The following is an 18,304-nucleotide window of genomic DNA, read 5'->3' as shown; positions in this document are numbered from 1 at the left end:
AGAATTGCAAGTTCCAGGCACCGTTTTATACCAAGAAAGTGGCCCCGGAAAAAGTAGTTTCCCTAAGAAAAACAGGGTTAGAGGCTTTGTACTCAGCAGCCTGCTTTGCACACAATTCCAGCACACTGGGAATAATGGAGCCAGTGCAAGACTCTAGGGTATATTCTGTACATGGCCAGGGGAGCAAACAGTCAGTAGCTCCACAGCCTCAGCAATGTCACAAATGCACAAATTACAAATCCAGAAGCCCTGGACATACTCACACTCGCTTGCCTCCAATGGATCAGGGTGTCCAATAATATCAGAGAAGAGATGTGATATAAGTCCAACAAAACACGCCTCAGCTTATACACAGGATTCAAACCAGTGGCAGTGGTGAGGCTTACTGAATATCCATGGATATTTGATAAAGGGAAGTAGCAGCGTCCCTAAGTGATGAAAGAGACATAAGGTATAGATATTCCTGATTCAAGATCCTAAGGACAAAAACCAATAAAGTAGGAATGAGGGCAACATGTTTGAGCTCTTTTCACACATGAAGCCTCCTTCTATTTCCATTGGTTTGCTTGTTTCTTTTTGTGAATCAGTGTCTTTCTATTATGTAGCACCAATTGTCCTTAAACACAGCATAGACCAGGGTAGCCTGATCTCCCATCACCTGCCTGTGCTTTCAGAGCACTGGAATAAAGAGTGTAATGTACCATTTCCTGCTACTCAATCTATTCATTATTTAATGAGAAAATCAAAATATCAAGAAAAGAATACAATTTTTGCATAGCATTGTAACTGGAGGCTTATTTCTCACCTGTCAGTTCCCAAATAACTACACAGAGGCTTAATATTAATTACAAATTGTTGGACCTATTATCTCAGGTTTATTATTAACTAACTCTTGCAACTTAAATTAACCAATTTCTATTATTCCATATCATAAGAAATAGGTTGCAATAACTTTTCTGTTGAATATGAATGTGTTATAATGTATTCTCTGGATTTTATTCTACAAAAAGCACTAGAAGAATATATTGAAGAAGACTCTAAAGATCTCAACAGGAATATGGGGTAATTTATATTTGGTAGAAAATAATTTATATTATACATTTGAGATTCATGGGACAACTGAGAACTTGCCAAATGCTCCAAATATACCTAGGTGAAAAATGATTCTGCACAAATTTCTTTAATGGAGCACTGAACTGTGACATTCAATATTTGTGTATTTCATGTGTGTAATCTACTAATATCACAAATATGTCACATGAGACTGAGCCCAGAAAAAGGGTTTCCAGTGGATTATTACACAAAACATCCCATTATATGCAAAGGTTTTACTTTCTGTTCATACTTATGAGGCTTTGAGCATCAGTACTGTGCTTTGTTTGATTTCTCTTGCTGTGACAAAAAAACTCCACAACTCTGTGGTAGAGGGGAATTTTATACTTCCTTGTCACAATCCCATCATAAAGGGAAGCCAAGGCAGGAACTGAAGCTGAAGCATGACAGGAATCTGGAAGCAGGCACTGAAGCAGAAGTGAAGGAGAAATCCTATTTACTGGAGTGATCTTCATCCTTAAGTCAGCTACCTGCCTTACTCAACCTTGGCCCACATCTCTAGAGGATACCACTCATAGTGAACTAGGCCACTCCACCTTGATGTAGGTGGATCTTCTATCTATCTGTTGCTTTCATTGGTTGAATAATAAAGAAAATTGCTTGGCCTGATAGGTCAGAACATAGGTAGGCAGGGAAGACAGAACACAATGCTGGGAGGAAGAAGGCAGTGAGGCAAACACGATGAAGCTCCGACCCAAGATGGACATAAGTTAGAATCTTCCTGGTAAGCCACCACCTCGTGGTGCTACACACTTTAATAGAAATGGGTTAATCAAGATGTGAAAGTGAGGCAATAAGAGACTACAGCTAATGGGTCAGGCAGTGTTTAAATGAATACAATTTGTGTGTTGTTATTGCAGGTATAAACCTACCCATGAAGGAGCCGGGTGGGACAAAAAGCAGGCCTGCTCACCTCATCTCCACAAATGGCATCCAGAAGTGGATAACTGAATCCACAGAAAGCCAGAGAGAGATGAAAATGGGTAAAAAAATAACATATTCATAGAGGTGGACATAAAATTAACAAATACAAAATTTTAATGTGGAATAAAAGAGATTATGAAATGTGTAAATTTGTAATTTAGCTTCTAATATTTACTATAAGTGCAATAATCCCTGTCATCTTTCCTTTTTCTTTTCCTTTTTTAATCATGGCTAGTGCAATAGCTTTGAAAAGAATTGCAGTAGTGGTTCACTTGAAAATGGCCCTTAGGCTTTTTGAAACTTTGTTCTCATTGGTAGATCTGTGTGAGGATGATCAAGAGCTTTGGGCTGTTGGTGAATATCTGTCATTCTAGGTAAGTTCTGAGACTTCTAGGATATTCTCCTAGTGTACTCTCTCTGCTTCTTGATTGTAGATTTTCATGTGAGCTCTCAGTTGTTGCTGCCTCCATGGCTTTGCTCCTTCACCACCCACTCCAACCCTCTGCATCTCCAATCCCAATACAACACTTCCCTTTCAAGGATGCTTTACTAATTGTGATGTGTCACAGATACAGAAAAAACTTAATTACCCTCACTCTTTAAAGAGAACCAAATGTAATCAAAGGAAGTTTTTTATTACAAAACTATGAAAAAGCTGTTTTTGTTTTAACTAATGTTAATATTGTGACACTTTGGATGTACTTGAAACATATCAGAAATAAATTAAATACTTTCTGAAAATCCTTTCAACATTTTTAGAAATGAACTGATTGAAGGAAGCTCATTCAAATTTTGAGAATTTTATTATTGGCCCATTCCTGTTTAAAATTTACTTTCCATTATGTTTTCATTAGGAAAGCAAGATGTGGGTTCTGTGATTACTCCAGGTTGTCTTCTTATATGTGACGATTTGGAGTTAGGAAACTCAATGAGAGAGAAGAAGAAAGATTTTTCATTCTGAGTCTGTGTTAACACACTTGTTTTCTGGTTGATTCTATTAACCAAAACATGTTTTAATATAAGATTTTTTTGTAGATGGATAGTATTCCTTTGGTAAGTCCGGAAGAGTCTAGAGAGAATAGCTGGATAGGATTGAAGGGCAGGGGAGGGAGGAGTGTGAAAACTAAAAAAGGTGATTTCTAATTAATGATGAAATGAGACATTCTATACCAGAGAAGTAGGGGGAAAAATACCAGTGTTGTTTGATAATGGTTAAGTGGATATTGGGTAAATACCCAAAAGTATTGTTGTTAATGTATATATCATATCTAATGTTACATATAATATATTATAATGCTGTGGAATAATACTTTTGTACAATGTAAGGATTTGTCACTCAGATTGATTTAATGGAAAGCTGATTGACTGGTAGCCAGTCAGGAAGTATAGGCTGGAGAAACAGACTAAGGACATTGGGGAAAAGGGCAGAGTCTGTGAGTCACCAGGAAACTCAGAGGGAGTAAGACACACTGATGGACAGGTAAAGCCACAAGCCACTTGGCAATGTATAAGATGATAGAATTGACTTAGTTTAAGTTGTAAGAGCTAGCTAGTTATAAGTGTGAGATATCAGTTGAGTATTTATCATTTTTATGCTTATATTTTCATTAAAATCAAAATTTTGCATTTATTTTACATACCAACCACAGTTTATACTTCTTCCTCTTTTGTTAGTACCCCCTCTGCTTCCCATCTACCCTTCCATTCCTCATAAACATCCTCTAAGCATTGTGGAATATTATATATAACATAGTACTATGTTCTGCCCAATGCGCAATGTCTTCCCCACGCTTATAAAACAGGTTGAAAGTACCTGGAAAGAGGACTTCAGAGATCACAACATAGCTAAAAACACTCAGATGTCCTCCAAAATACCCAAGTTACTTCCAACCACAATATTTGGAGAGTTACACTGTAATTTTGCACATTGTGCACATGACTTATGAATCTTTTCATGCTCCGGGAGTCATGTACATACACATGGCAAACACACACATGTGCACATACACAAAAACAGATAAGTCTTACACTCACATAAACCTAAGTAGTTTAAAAACTTTGCATATGTGTTTTCTCTTTGGAGGTCTTCACAAATCTATTGAGATGGGGTGATTTATTCTTCTAATATTCATTCTAGTGTTTGAAAATACATATTTTTCCTGATTAGTTGTTATTGTGGTTTACTGGATTTACTGCTAGTAATAATTGAGATTTTTTTTCTATCAGATAGCAAAGTAAGGGCTTTTACTTTGGAGCTAGTTATTTAAAAAAATTCACGAAGTTACAACTTGATTTCTCAATGTACTGTTTACAAACCATATAATTCCTTTACCAAAAGCTTTGTAATGGACAACAATGAATATTGGCAATAACCTGCAGTTTGAGGGAGACGTTAGTTACTCCTCGGCCAGGAAATAGTAGTAAAGTATCTGAATCTTAGCACTAATTTCTCAAAGTAACCAATGACACTTGGGGCAGTTGTGATTATCAATGGAGAAATATCCATTAAGTCATCTATATTTTAACTATGGTTTCAACCTAGTTTTCTCTATGACATGGATTTTGTGATTTTTTTTACCACATACACACACCCTATTCTTCAAATATTACAACTCCCCTCTTTGCTTATACCTTTTAACCAACTGTTATACTCTCCCAATATTTTTGTGATGTGTTCTAACAGACTCTTCTTCCCTTTAATTGTCCCCATCTTTATGGTCTTTCCTATACACATGGTTAACTATACATGAAAATGTGGTAGCTAGAATCTGCATTTTTCTTTTTGTGTCAGGTTCACTCACCCATGATATTTTCCAAAACGCATCCAACTGCCCTCAATTTCAATAACTAAAATGCTTATAACCATGTAAGTTTTCCACTGAATATATTTACCACATTTTCAATATCTACACATAGTATTTCTCACACCTGTGTTCTAAAATAATTGAGGATAGCATTACTACGCATTTACAATTCACTAAGAACAGTTGAAAACTGGAAGACGTTCCTTTGTTATTATCCTATTAGGATGCATTAGAAAAGGCACAGCATGTTTGGGGTTCATCTGGGCCAAACTAATACTCCCTGTTGGGGGGCAATAACAATGCTGATTTTGTTTCTATAAGAATTTATAAATCATCTCCCTCCTTCTGCTCTTCAACTGGACCTTGGGAGCTCAGTCCATTGCTCTGATGAGGGTCTCTGTCTCTATCTCCATCCTTCACTGGAACAGGAATTCTATGGTGATATTTGAGATATTCATCAGTGTGATAGTAGGGCAAGGCCAGTTCAGGCACCCTCTGCTCTATGGCCCAAGGACCTAGCTGGGGACATCCCCATGGACACCTGGGATCCCCTCTAGAGCCAAGTCTCTGCCAACCCTAAAATGGCTCCCTTAATGTTGATATCCTCTTCCCTGCTCCTATATCTGCCCTTCCTCCATATCCACCCTCCCACTCCCCCAAGCTCTCCCCAGTCTTTCCCTTCTCCCTTCTCTCTCCCCCTCTTCCCCTCTCCCCTTCCCCCAAACTCACCATCACCCCTCCTCCCACCCCCATGCTCCCAACTTTTGCCTGGCAATCTTGTTTACTTCCAATTTTCAGGAGGATCTACATATGTTTTTCTTTGGGTTCACCTTGTTATTTGGCTTCTCTAGATTTGTGAACTGTAGGCTTAATGTCCTTTGTTTATGGCTAGAGTCCACTAATGAGTGAGTATATACCATATTCGTATTTTTGGGTCTGGGTTGTCTCGCTCAGGATAGTGTTTTCTATTTCCATCCATTTACATGCAAAATTCACAATGTCATTTTTTTTTTACCATTGAGTAGTACTCTAATGTGTATATATTCCACACTTTCTTTATCCATTCTTCCATTGAGGGGCATCTAGGTTGTTTCCAGGTTCTGGCTATTACAAATAATGCTGCTATGAACATAGTTGAACACATGCTTTTGTAGTATATTTGGACATCTCTTGGGTATATTTCCAAGAGTGGTATTGATGAATCCTGAGGTAGGTTGATTCCCAATTTCCTGAGAAACTACCACACTGATTTCCAAAGTAGTTGCACAAGTTTGCATTCCCACCAGCACATCCTTTTCAGCATAGGCTATCACTGGTGTTTTTGGTTTTAGCCATTCTGACAGGTGTAAGATGGTATCTCAAAGTTGTTTTGATTTGCATTTCTCTGATCGCTAAGGAAGCTGAACATGACCTTAAGTGTCTTTTGGCCATTTGAACTTTTTCTGTTGAGAATTCTCTGTTCAGTTCAGTACCCCATTTTTTAATTGGGTTATTTAGAATTTTCATGTCCAGTTTCTTGAGTTCTTTATATATTTTAGAGATCAGACTTTTGTCTGATGTGGGGTTGGTGAAGATCTTCTTCCATTCAGTAGAATGCCGTTTTGTCTTAATGACAGTGTCCTCTGCTTTACAGAAGCGTCTCAGTTTCAGCAGGTTCCATTTATTCATTGTTGCTCTTATTGTCTGTGCTACTGGGGTTATACGTAGGAAGTGGTCTCCTGTGCCCATGTGTTGCAGTCTACTTCCCACTTTTTCTTCTATCAGGTTCGGTGTGGTCAGATTGATATTGAGGTCTTTAATCCATTTGGACTTGAGTTTTGTACATGGTGATAGATATGGATCTACTTGCATTCTTCTACAAGTTTAAAACCAGTTATGCCAGAACCATTTGTTGAAGATGCTTTCTTTCTTTCTTCCAATGTGTAATTTTGGCTCCTTTGTCGAAAATCAGGTGTTCATAGGTTTGTGGGTTAATATCCGGGTCTTCAATTTGATTCCATTAGTCAACATCTCTGTTTTTATGCCAATACTAAGGTGTTTTCATTATTGTAGTTATGTAAAAGAGTTTGAAGTCACAAATGGTAATGCCTCAGGAAGTCCAGGGATTGTTGAGGGGGGAGGGCCTTGGATTTCCCACAGAACAGGGTATCCTGCCCTCGGGAGTGCGAGGGGAATGGGAGGAGGGGAGGAAGTGTAAATTTTTGAATGGAGAAATGAAAAAAAGAATTTTTCTATAAAAAGAATACATATAGGCCGGGCGGTGGTGGCGCACGCCTTTAATCCCAGCACTCGGGAGGCAGAGGCAGGTGGATCTCTGTGAGTTTGAGACCAGCCTGGTCTACAAGAGCTAGTTCCAGGACGGGCTCCAAAACCACAGAGAAACCCTGTCTCAAAAAAAAAAAATACATGTATTCAGATATATAATTTCAATTTGCTTTCAATAAAACTTTAGAAAGAGAAAAAAAAACAAAAAAGGAATTTATAAATCAAATGTAATTCACTAGGGGACTAGTACATATTTGGCACCACTATCACATGTCAGGTTGTCCTGTACTATATAAGAAAGTTATCTGTTCATGATCCAGTCAACAGTGGAGCCACTAATCAAGTTCTTCCATGGTTTCTGCTCATCTTCCTGCCCTGCATTTTCTCAGTTGTGTACTGTGACATGGATGTGTAATCCAAATTAACCTTTCTTCACTATGTTGCTTTTGGTCATGGCATTTATCACAGAAACTAAAAGCAAAATAAAACACATACTAATTTCAGAAAACTATATCATGGTTGCTAATCTTCAAAGATATTGTGGGAGATTTTATAAGTGGTTAAATTCCAACTGTTTGATGTTGATATAATCCAAAATGGTAGTTGTCGTATAAGAATGTAGATTTGTACAGCCTTGTTTCATTTTCCTTTCTTCTTGTATCTTTAGGAGAGGATGATGTAGATTTAGTTACCTTCTTTCTTTCCTTCAGTATAATCAATCAATAAAGCTCATATCTCCTCTTTTACAGTTTTAGTTCTCTCCAAGTATTTATTCTCTCATATTTTCTCTAATCTTGTTGACATAATGTTAAAATTTTCAGTCTTTTTTATTGAAGGAAGGGATTACATGAATGTAACAGCAAACAAGAAGACTAGGAAAACATGCAAATTAATTGCTATGTTGGGGCCCTGCAGGTCAGCAATTGCTTACTCTGCTATAAACCATGACTAAGATATGCTTATGTGACTGAGGAAATCTGTAAGCATCATAGAAGTAAGGTCTAAAAGGATTTCCTTTAGGGCTTTTATCGGACATGGCATCACACTCTTAAATAAATATAGACTTAGAATCTTTATTAAATATCAACTGGCTATAAATACAAATGTTTAAAAGGAAATACACATCACAGCTAAAAAGTAATGACTCTGACTGCACTAAATTTTATATTATTTTTAAATCATGAAACCTGCTTTGACCCAGGAGAAGAAACTTCACTAAACCCTATTTTATCTTCATTCTCTGGCTTCTGCCTTCAGAGATTCTCATTTCTGTGACATATTGGAAAACCAACTCCTGGATGAGGAGGTGAAGCCCATCAAAAAGATTGGGAACAACCTGACTTACTTCCCCAGAGTGACATGGCCAGACCCAAGCAGACTGGCATGCCCTGGCCATCTCTGGGTGACTATGTCCTTAAGTGTTTTACAATCAATTTTGACTTGGAGTTGTCCTTGCCATCTAAGAGGCTGTGGCTTTGTCTTTGTACCAGTTAGCCTGAGGACCTTCACCTGAACCTTTCAAGCCATTAGGCAGCTTTATAACCACCATGGAGTCCCTCCCAAACCTTGGACTAAGTAAACATGAAGCTTTGTAGAACAACAATAAACAAACAAACAAATAATAAAACTCAGCTAAAAAAATTAAAATGCTTTAGATGAATGAATCTTATTTTGTATGTCAGAATGTTTTGTCTGTACATTTGTATAACCATCATAATTGTTTGCTGTGGAAGTGAGAAAAGGATACCAGATCACTTGGAATTGAATTCAAGATGATTAAGAACCACCAAGTTGTTTTGGGATATAAAATTCATGTTTTTTTGTAAGAGCAAGAAGGACTCTTAAGCACTGCACCCTTACTGTATCCTCAACAGCTCCATTTCTAAGAAGGATTTCCTCACTACTGTATCACCTATCCATTGTAATGTTCAAGACTCATGTTTGGGAACCTGAACCAGTGTGAACAGGAGAATAATATTTTGGGTCCTCTCTCCAGGTTTACTGAGCTCTAATGGATTACAGGACACACTGAAATATTGCTGACTCTGGAAGTCTCCTGTTCTGTAGATCAGAGAGACCACAAGAAGGAAGAATCTGGTTGGAACTATGCAATGTACATTTTGCGTAGTGGAGGAGAGTCAAGATGGGGGAAAATGTCATCAATCTTCCCACAAGGAGTAACATTGTCAATATAGACCCTGACAGAATTCATTAGACAAATCACTGTTAAAATTCTAAAGGAGATAGGGACTAATTCTAAATATCCAATGACTCAATGACTAGAATCTAAATTGGCCTTGACAGCAGCGGATGCAATAAGAACAAGAAATGGCAATACTTGTAATATCACTAACAATAATTATAATAATGGTGTCTGTAAATAATTTTGATAAAAGATGATAGATAAAACATTAAATAATTCCAGGAGGCAACTAATGATCCAAATGACTAGTATAAAACAAAACAAGGTAACCTAGAATTTGAAAGAGATGAATGATAACTCAGGCCTTAGCCAGACATTGTACTACTCACCAGTGAGAATGAGAACGTTACCACAATTTGAGCCAAATTTGAAGCAAGATTGATTTTTTTTTTTTATTGTGGTGAATCTTTGGAGCCAGTGACTGCCTCCATTCTTGGGTTAGAGATAGGAAACCCACATGAATTTCTTGGGCCCCTTTTAAGGGGTAAAGTTATGAGTAGTTATAAAGTAGGTTTACAGAAGATAGGCCATGGGGTAATAAAGAAATACAGAAAAACCTTGCCAGGTGGTAGAGGCACAGTCTGATGTAGGTGGGTCTTCTGTCTATGTGTTACTTTCATTGGTTAATTAATAAAGAAAACTGCTTGGTCTGATAGGTCAGAACATAGGTGGGTGGCGTAGACAGAACAGAATGCTGGGAGGAAGAAGGCAGTGAGGCAGACGCTATAGCTCTCCTCTCCGAGATGGACACAGGTAAGATCCTTCCTGGTAAGCCACCACCTCGTGGTGCTACACAGATTATTAGAAGTGAGTTAATCAAGATGTGAGAATTAGCCAGTAAGAGGCTGAAGTTAATGGGCCAAACAGTGTTTAAAAGAATACAATTTGTGTGTTGTTATTTTGGGTGTAAAGCTAACCATGTGGGAGCCAGGCAAGAATAAAAGCCGACCTTCCTGCAGCTCATCACTACAGAATGGTGCCCAGACATGGATAACTGAATCCACAGAAAGCCTGAGAAAGTTTGGGAAAGAATAGAGTAAAGCATGTTTTCTCTTTTTTTTTATTAATTTTTTTTTAATTAAAAATTTCCACCTCCTCCCCACTTCCCTTTTCCCTCCCCCTTCCCCCACTCCCCACTCCCCTCTCCCTCCCTCTCCAGTCCAAAGAGCAGTCAGGGTTCCCTGCCCTGTGGGCAGTCCAAGGTCCTCCCCCCTCCATCCAGGTCTAGGAAGGTGAGCATCCAAACAGTCTAGACTCCCACAAAGCCAGTACATGCAGTAGGGTCAAAACTCAGTTCCTGGGACTGGAAAGATGGCTCAGAGGTTAAGGGCACTGACTGCTCTTCCAGAGGTCCTGAGTTCAATTCCCAGCAACCACATGGTGGCTCACAACCATCTATAATGAGATCTGGTGCCCTCTTCTGGCCTGCAAGCATACATGGAAAGAATGTTGTATACATAATAAATAAATCTAAAAAAAAAAAAAAAAAAGCAACTCAGTACCATTGTCCTTGGCTTCTCAGCAGCCCTCATTGTCCACCATATTCAGTGAGTCTGGTTTTATCCCATGCATTTTCAGTCCCAGTCCAGCTGGCCTTGGTGATCTCCTTATAGATCAGCCCAACCGTCTCAGTGGGTGGGTGCCCCCCTTGTGGTCTTGACTTCCTTGCTCATGTTCTCCCTCCTTCTGTTCCTCATTTGGACCTTGGGAACTCAGTCCATTCTTCCAATGTGGGTCTCTGTCTCTATCTCCATCCATAGCCAGATGAAGGTTCTATGTTGATATGCAAGATATTCATTAGTATGGTTATAGGATCAGGCCATTTCAGGCTCTCTCTCCTCAGCTGCCCAAGGACCTAGTTGGGTACATCTCTCTGGACCCCTGGGAACCCCTCTAGAGTCAAGGCTCTTGCCAACCCTTAAATGGCTCCATTAATTAAGATATATATGTCCCTGCTCCCGTATCCACTCTTCCTCCATCCCAACCTTTCCATTCCCCAAAGCTCTCCCCATCCTCCCTTTCTCACTTCTCTTTCCCCATCTCCCCTTACCCCCACACCCAAGTTCCCTCCCACTCCCTCTTTCATAGAGGGTAAGGTACCCTGCCCTGTGGGAAGTCCAAGGCCCTCCTGCCTCCAAGAATCCTATACAATAAAGGAACGTCTGGAGGCATTACCATCCCTGACTTCAAACTCTATTACAGAGCTTCAGTATTGAAAACAGCTTGGTATTGGCATAAAAACAGAGAAGTAAATCAATGGAATCGAGTAGAAGACCCGGATTTTCACCCACAAAACTATGAACACCTGATTTTTGATATAGGAGCTAAAAGTATACAGTGGAAGAAGGAGAGCATCTCCAACAAATGGTGCTGGCAGAACTGGTTGTCAACCTGTAGAAGAATAAAAATAGATCCATGTGTGTCACCATGTACAAAATTCAAATCCAAATGGATTAAAGACCTCAATATCGGTCTGAACACACTGAACCTGATAGAAGAGAAAGTGGGAAGTACCCTACAACATATGGGCACAGGAGACCACTTCCTACATATAACCCCAGCAGCATAGACATTAAGGGCAACATTGAATAAATGGGTTCTCCTGAAGCATGTTTTCTTGGTAGCAGCAATTTCTCTGGTCTGCTCTGCTTGCTAGAGGCAAGCAAGCACTCTCATATAAGAGAGGCTTCCTGACTCAGCTTTAGCTGCAAAACCTTGCAGCTCTTTTAAGAGGTCCTGCCACGAAACACTTAAACGGTATTGAAGGAAGGAAGGAAAAAAGAAAGAAAAGAAAAACCTCAAAAAAAATTCATGTGGTCACCATGTGATCAGGGAGGCTCTAGGGAGTTTCAGGGAGAGTCATGTTATACAAAGGGCATTCCCACAAGAAAGTCAAGGTCATGAGTTCTGGAAGGTCAACATCCTGGAAACAGAGAGCAACTCAGCTCTTACAATAAATTGAAACTCAATTTTGAATAATACAGCATAATGTCTCTTGCCTTCACAATGCAGTCAGGAAGGTAGGTTCATTATTGTGCCTTCCAATGAACTCCTGTGTAGGGCAATAAAAAGCACCCCAAGTTTATTGTAAAGATTTGCTTTATATTGATCCATTTAGAGTTGTTTATATAAATCTGTGAGGAATTACATTATTTTCCAAGTTCTGGTTTTTATTTCCATTCAATGATATTGGTATTTAATATTTAAAGCCCAAAACCCATTTTCATTTGTTCTACCACCAGATAGTTTCTCCATATTCTTTCTTTGTTCACACATTCTAATATACTGTCTCTAGCTGTATTTTGTCTTGTATTTATAATGCAACGGATCATCACAACCCCATTTATGAAAGCTCTGTCTCTCCTTTAGTTAACAAGGGCCATGACATTTCTGATAGCCTCTGTCTTCTCATAGAAAATCGATTCACATAATAGGCTACTTTTATATGAATGTAATATTTTTAAATTTGTAAAAATTGGCTATTTACACTGTAGGAATTCAAGCCAACTACTAAGACTGAAAATCCAAAATCTCCCCTTGAAACTGATAAAACAGAGAATCTTGTGCTCCCTCGTAGGCAGTGATTATGCCCATCATCAGTAAGGAAATTATTATTCACAATGATTGAGCATGATCTTTCGGTCCCTTAAGCTTGTGATGGAAATTGAGCTAGAAAAATTAAAAACTGCAGGTGGTTCTATGAATGGATGTAGAAAGAAGTTTCTTGTCTGGACTGCCCATTCCAAAATAAACACTCAGAAGCTTATATGAATTAAAAATCCTCAGTCAATAGCTCAGACTTATTACTAGGTAACTCTTACATTTAAATTAACCATGTTTCTATGTTTTGCCATATGGCTCATGGCTTTTGACCTCATTTTTTACATGTCCAACTTGCTTGACTGTTGGTTGTCATCTCCTCTGACTCTGCCCTTCTTTGCTTCTTATGTTTGGGTTTTCTGCTTAGCCTTATTCTGCCTGACCATTGGTCAGTCAGCTTCCTTATTAAACCAATCAGAGCATAATATCAACAGTGTACAGGAATATTCCATGGCAGATGAACATAAAAAAGTCAGTAGCAGCTGAGAGACTGAGATCTTTAGTTTACCTGAGCTTCATTCATCACAGTCTGTGCTACATAATAGAGAGAAGCTGATTCAAAAAAAATGAAGTCTATAAACCAAAAAAGGAAATGGATAGGTTAAAACCTAACATGAAAATGATTCAAACAGGTTTACCTCATTCCATCCTTGTTGGTTTTGTAGTAAAGATCTTGAATCTGGAGTATCCAGACCTAGCATCTCTTTCATCATGCCGACTGTTACTTCCCTTCATTACATACCCACTGTGCTGCTTGGATATTCAGAAAGCCTCACTATTGCCATTGAGTTTGAGTCCTGTGTAGATGCTGAGGTGTGTGGTGTTAGAACTGTACCACATTGTTTCCTGCTGATCTTAGGCTCACAGGGAGGACATCTTGATCATTCAGAAACAGGAAAGGGTGAGTGTGTTTAGGGCTTCTTGAATTGTGTGTACTGTTTGGGACATTGCAGATGTTGTGGGGCTGCTGCCTGGATGTCCCCCTGGCCATGTGCAGAGGGCTGTGTCCTAGATTCCAATTTTGGTTTCATACTTCCCAGGGTCCTCATACTTCACGGGGTCTCCATACCTGTTCTGTTCCACGGAAACTACTGGGTCCCAGACCACTTCCTGACTGTGGTGAAAAGGCACCTGGAACCTGTGCCACCTCAGAATTTGCAGTACTTCCAGGTTGGTGACACTGAGTCAACACTGTGGTGTCTCTCAGTATTCCTCCCAACTTGTTGTCCATACTTCAAGGGAGGGTGAGAAATAATACAGAGATAAACAAGAGACAGCAGGTAGAATCAGGAAGGCATCCAGTGAATACTGTGATCTGCCTAAATTTATTTCTCATAGACCTTATATAGCACAATCCAAAAGAGGTTGAGTGAAGGTAAAAGTCTTCTTTATTGTGATACAAAGAACAAGTATATGTAGTTACCTCCTCACATCTCTGAACATCAAGTAACCACACCCTAGAACAAAATATCCTTTTTTGTCTAAACAAAACATCCTGAGCCACACATTACATCTGAAGATTTGGTTGTATAACCTTGAAGGAGCTAGAAGAATTCTGAACTTTCTGAGCTCCAGCTAAGGTGGAATGGATTCACCTCTTTGGCCTACCACACGTGTAAATGTCCCTGAGTGCTGTACTGTGTTGGGAGACTCAATAAGAGCTATGTCTGTGCTGCTTTAGAGTTTTCCTGTCATTGTTTTGTGATTTTATATTATTCTTAGTTTGAACCCTAAGTCATGCCTGGCCTAAGCAAACAAATGCTTGGGTGTTAAACTGGATCACCCAAACAAATTTGATCACTCTGTGTATGTTCTGTACTTTAAAACTGTTGATGTGAGAGGATCGAATAGCTTGCTCTCTGAGAGTGTGTGACAATTCCCAGTCATGGAGGAAGAGAGTTTTAAATCAGACATCTTTTCACTACCAATTCTGAGGCAGAAATGGGATATTTGGAAATCTTTCCAAGGCTTCCTCTTTGGGAGCTCTGTGAGTCAATCAAAAGCGTGGTATTGCATTGATGTTTGCTTGTTTTTCTCTAGGCTTCTTTAAGTAGAAGAAATTGCATGAAGGAATATTTAGTCAGGAATTAAGCACTTTACAGGATGAACTTCTTTGTAGGCAAGAATAGAATTTTCACTAGTACTACATTTCAGGGTACAGAAGACTAAAAGCAGGAAGGAGAGTGGAGTCTGACCTCAGAAGACAAAGAGCTCATTATCAAGTGGCACCTACTTTGCTGCTATGCAGGGAAAGTGTGCGATGGGAGAAAGAAAGCAGAGATCCTTCATAGGGCTGATGGGGGCGGGCATTGCAATGAAGACATTGCACCAACTTTTTATAAAAAAAAAAAACGTTGCTATGTAGTGTCTCTTTTTGGAAATCATTTGCCCAAGAGAGACAAGCTGCTAGGAGCCTTGCTCCTAATGGGTCCCATGACCTGGAATGGATGTATGAAGTTGGTGATAGAAAGAAAACTCTGACCACCAGTAGCAAAAAAGTAGCTGTGGCCACAGATGGCATGAGCCATTTTTATTCATAGTTTCAATATTTGCATGAACAGTTTTACACTCATATTTGTTTCCTTAGGTTTCTAATAATAATTAAAATAATTGCCAATTTGTTCCCTTATTTCCTTCTCTTTTTGTGCCCCAACTTCCCCACTGGTAATCAGTACTTACTTGATTTGTAACTGTAATATCACAAACACAAGCAATAAAGCAAGCAACAAAGGACGTTTTCTAACTAGGCACATCTACAGGTAGAAGAGTGTGCCCAGTCGGCATTCTTTGCAGTTACAGTGTTATGCAAAGTGAAAACCACATTTAGCTTTAGCGGTTAATATTTAGCTGTAGTGAAATCTAAACTCTCACAATCAACTTATCAGTCAAGGCTGAATCACCTTGTTCTATGTTCTATACTTCTGTATCTTGTTTGGAGGATATACCAGGGTTTTCCCCTATCATCCTGTAGATTACATAACTTAGAAACTTAGTTTTTGTAGTTGGCATTGTTTATCTCTTGTTCTCAAGTCCCTGTCTTCTCAGCTTCCTCCAGTGTTGAGTCCCACATTATTGACATAGTTATTAGAAATGAGGGCATTTGAGTTTCTATGATTTTGCTTCATTTTTACCATTCATAGACTGTTCTCATGAACTCTTGATATCATCTATTTTATTACATTTCTCTTAGACTCTTGTGGTTAGGATCCTTCTTTTCAGGACAACTATGCAAATTTGTAATGTCTTGAACTATTGTGACTCTTTCAAACTAGTCACAGGGTTCACTGGACAGTCAACATCCTGTTCTTGGAAATCCTGAATTCATAGTCACACCTGAAACATCAAAGACTTTAGCAGCTGTATCAGGTCCACTGTACATTTTTAACACCATCCCCTTGGCTCATCCAGAGAGTCATCAGGGGAAAGTTTTTCCAAATGCAATAGCCATCTCATCTATTGGGCTCTAAGAAAGTGAAGCTTGAGGCAGCCAGCAGTATGGTTTGTGGAAGGAAAGCAAGGTGAGCAGGTAGCACAGATGCTCCTGGGGTCATGCCCCAAATATACAGCAAACTATCCATCACCCTTTCCAAAAAGGGTTAAATTCTCCAGGCCTTCCCAAAGGGAGAACTTGTTCATATTATTCTCAGGCCTTGTCCACCGAAGAAGCCACATAGCTCCTGGCAGCAGGCTATCTTGGGAGACAAGCTTTCTCAGCAGATATTCATCTGTGAACTGACACATAGTGAGAAGCTGAGAAGTTTCTGCCTTCCTCCATCCCTCCAGAAGTGATCATCCTTTTCAAGGGAACATTTTTGAACTCACCAATATGGGGGTTCTTTAGCTGTGAGGAGAGTCAGTCACATCATGACAAAGATTCGTTAAAACAGTTACTGTCATATGAAGAACATCTGTGAAGATCATGTTCAGAGATGCAATTTAGTTGTGAGTCTAGTTTATAATGGCTGAATTATCTCAACACCCCAGGATATCCATCTGAAGTATATTGGTGAATGTTACTGCTTATTTCTGTTAATCTTTCTTTCTTTCTTTCTTTCTTTCTTTCTTTCTTTCTTTCTTTCTTTCTTTCTTTCTTTCTTTCTTTCTTTCTTTCTATCTTCCTTCCTTCCTTCCTTCCTTCCTTCCTTCCTTCCTTCCTTCCTTCCTTCCTTCCTTCCTTCCTTCCTTCTTTCTTTTTTTTTTTTTTTTTTTGGTTTTGCGAGACAGGGTTTCTCTGTGTTGCTTTGCTTTGGAGCCTGTCCTGGAACTAGCTTTTGTAGACCAGGTTGACCTCGAACTCACAGAGATCTCCCTGCCTCTGCTTCCCCTGTCCTGGGATTAAATGCATACGCCAGCACCGCCCGGCTCACTGAATGGCTTTAAATTCTTAAAACTGCCTTCCTCAAGCGTGCTGGCAACAAATGTTTGAAACTGCTATTTCCTAAATGCTTTACATACTTTAGGCTTAAGGGGCGGAGTGAGTAGAGCTTGCCAATCAGGGACAGCTTCACTAAATGGAATGAACTGTCCAATGAGTAGCGTGGATAGTCATAGCGTGCTTCCGGGAAAACCTTTTCAAAGTGTGTCTAGCAGAGGGAATCCTTGTGAGGATTCATTTTGGGCGGCCCTGTGTTCTTCTGACTGCAGTCCTCTGGGGAGGAAACTGAGACCCATCAGAAGTACGAAATGGTGAGTGCGCTTGGGGCTCCTGCAATCCTGCCTGGCTATTTTGGGACAGTAGCTTGTTTGTGGCTGCAACAGCGAGATTTCCCCCTGGTGCTTTGTAGTCTAGTGGAAGGCGGTATTTTGTCCCAGCAATGGCCACGCCAAGGCTGTTTAATTGTGCAGCCCACAGGCAGCCTTGAGGCCCTAGTCTCCCGCTTTTCTATCCTGGTGAAGCTGCTTCCCCTCAATCGTCAGCCAACTTGGGTACATCCATGCGGGACTTGCATCCAAACAGATTTTGGAGCACTGGCGGATTGGTGATGCTGAGTCCAGGCTATACTGTGTGTGGTCGTGCGTTTTTCATAGTTTCGTTCTCCTCTTGTGCCTGGGTTTGGCCTGATTTAGGATTTCGGGTTATTACACTGGAGTTCTTTCCTCTCTCTTTCACCCCCCTCCCTCTTGTAGTCTGCCTCAGAATTGATCCCCATGCCTCCCCTTGTGAATGAAGTTTGCCATAAAGCTGTGTTTATCTCCCTATCACCATATCGATGATTTTGCATGTTTCTTTTTTTCTGATGATATTGTAGGAGATTTTTTTTCTAGTTCTTCTGACTGCAGTTTTTCAAAAGTATCAGTCTGAAGACAGAGAAATTTAAATTTGCTTCACGTTTAATTTGTTTGCGGCATCTTTTTTTTAGCCTCAATTTTGAATTTTGTAAAGCTGCAGAATATG

At 39.5% G+C, this 18,304-nt stretch overlaps 1 protein-coding gene across 1 annotated transcript in view; it reads left to right on the top strand.

Moving 5' to 3' along the window:
* The window catches only part of LOC130881426 (zinc finger protein 670-like), a 44,375-nt gene that overhangs the window by 1,606 nt on the left and 24,465 nt on the right, over positions 1 to 18,304 (top strand). The window contains exon 2 of the mRNA XM_057781049.1: positions 13,950 to 14,079. Within this exon, the coding sequence (XP_057637032.1) occupies positions 13,950 to 14,079 (130 nt within the window). The remainder of the gene's footprint in view (positions 1 to 13,949; positions 14,080 to 18,304) is intronic.

The sequence above is a fragment of the Chionomys nivalis genome, chromosome 1, assembly GCF_950005125.1.
Source record: "Chionomys nivalis chromosome 1, mChiNiv1.1, whole genome shotgun sequence".
NCBI lineage: Eukaryota > Metazoa > Chordata > Mammalia > Rodentia > Cricetidae > Chionomys > Chionomys nivalis.
This window is presented reverse-complemented; position numbering and strand designations above follow the sequence as displayed.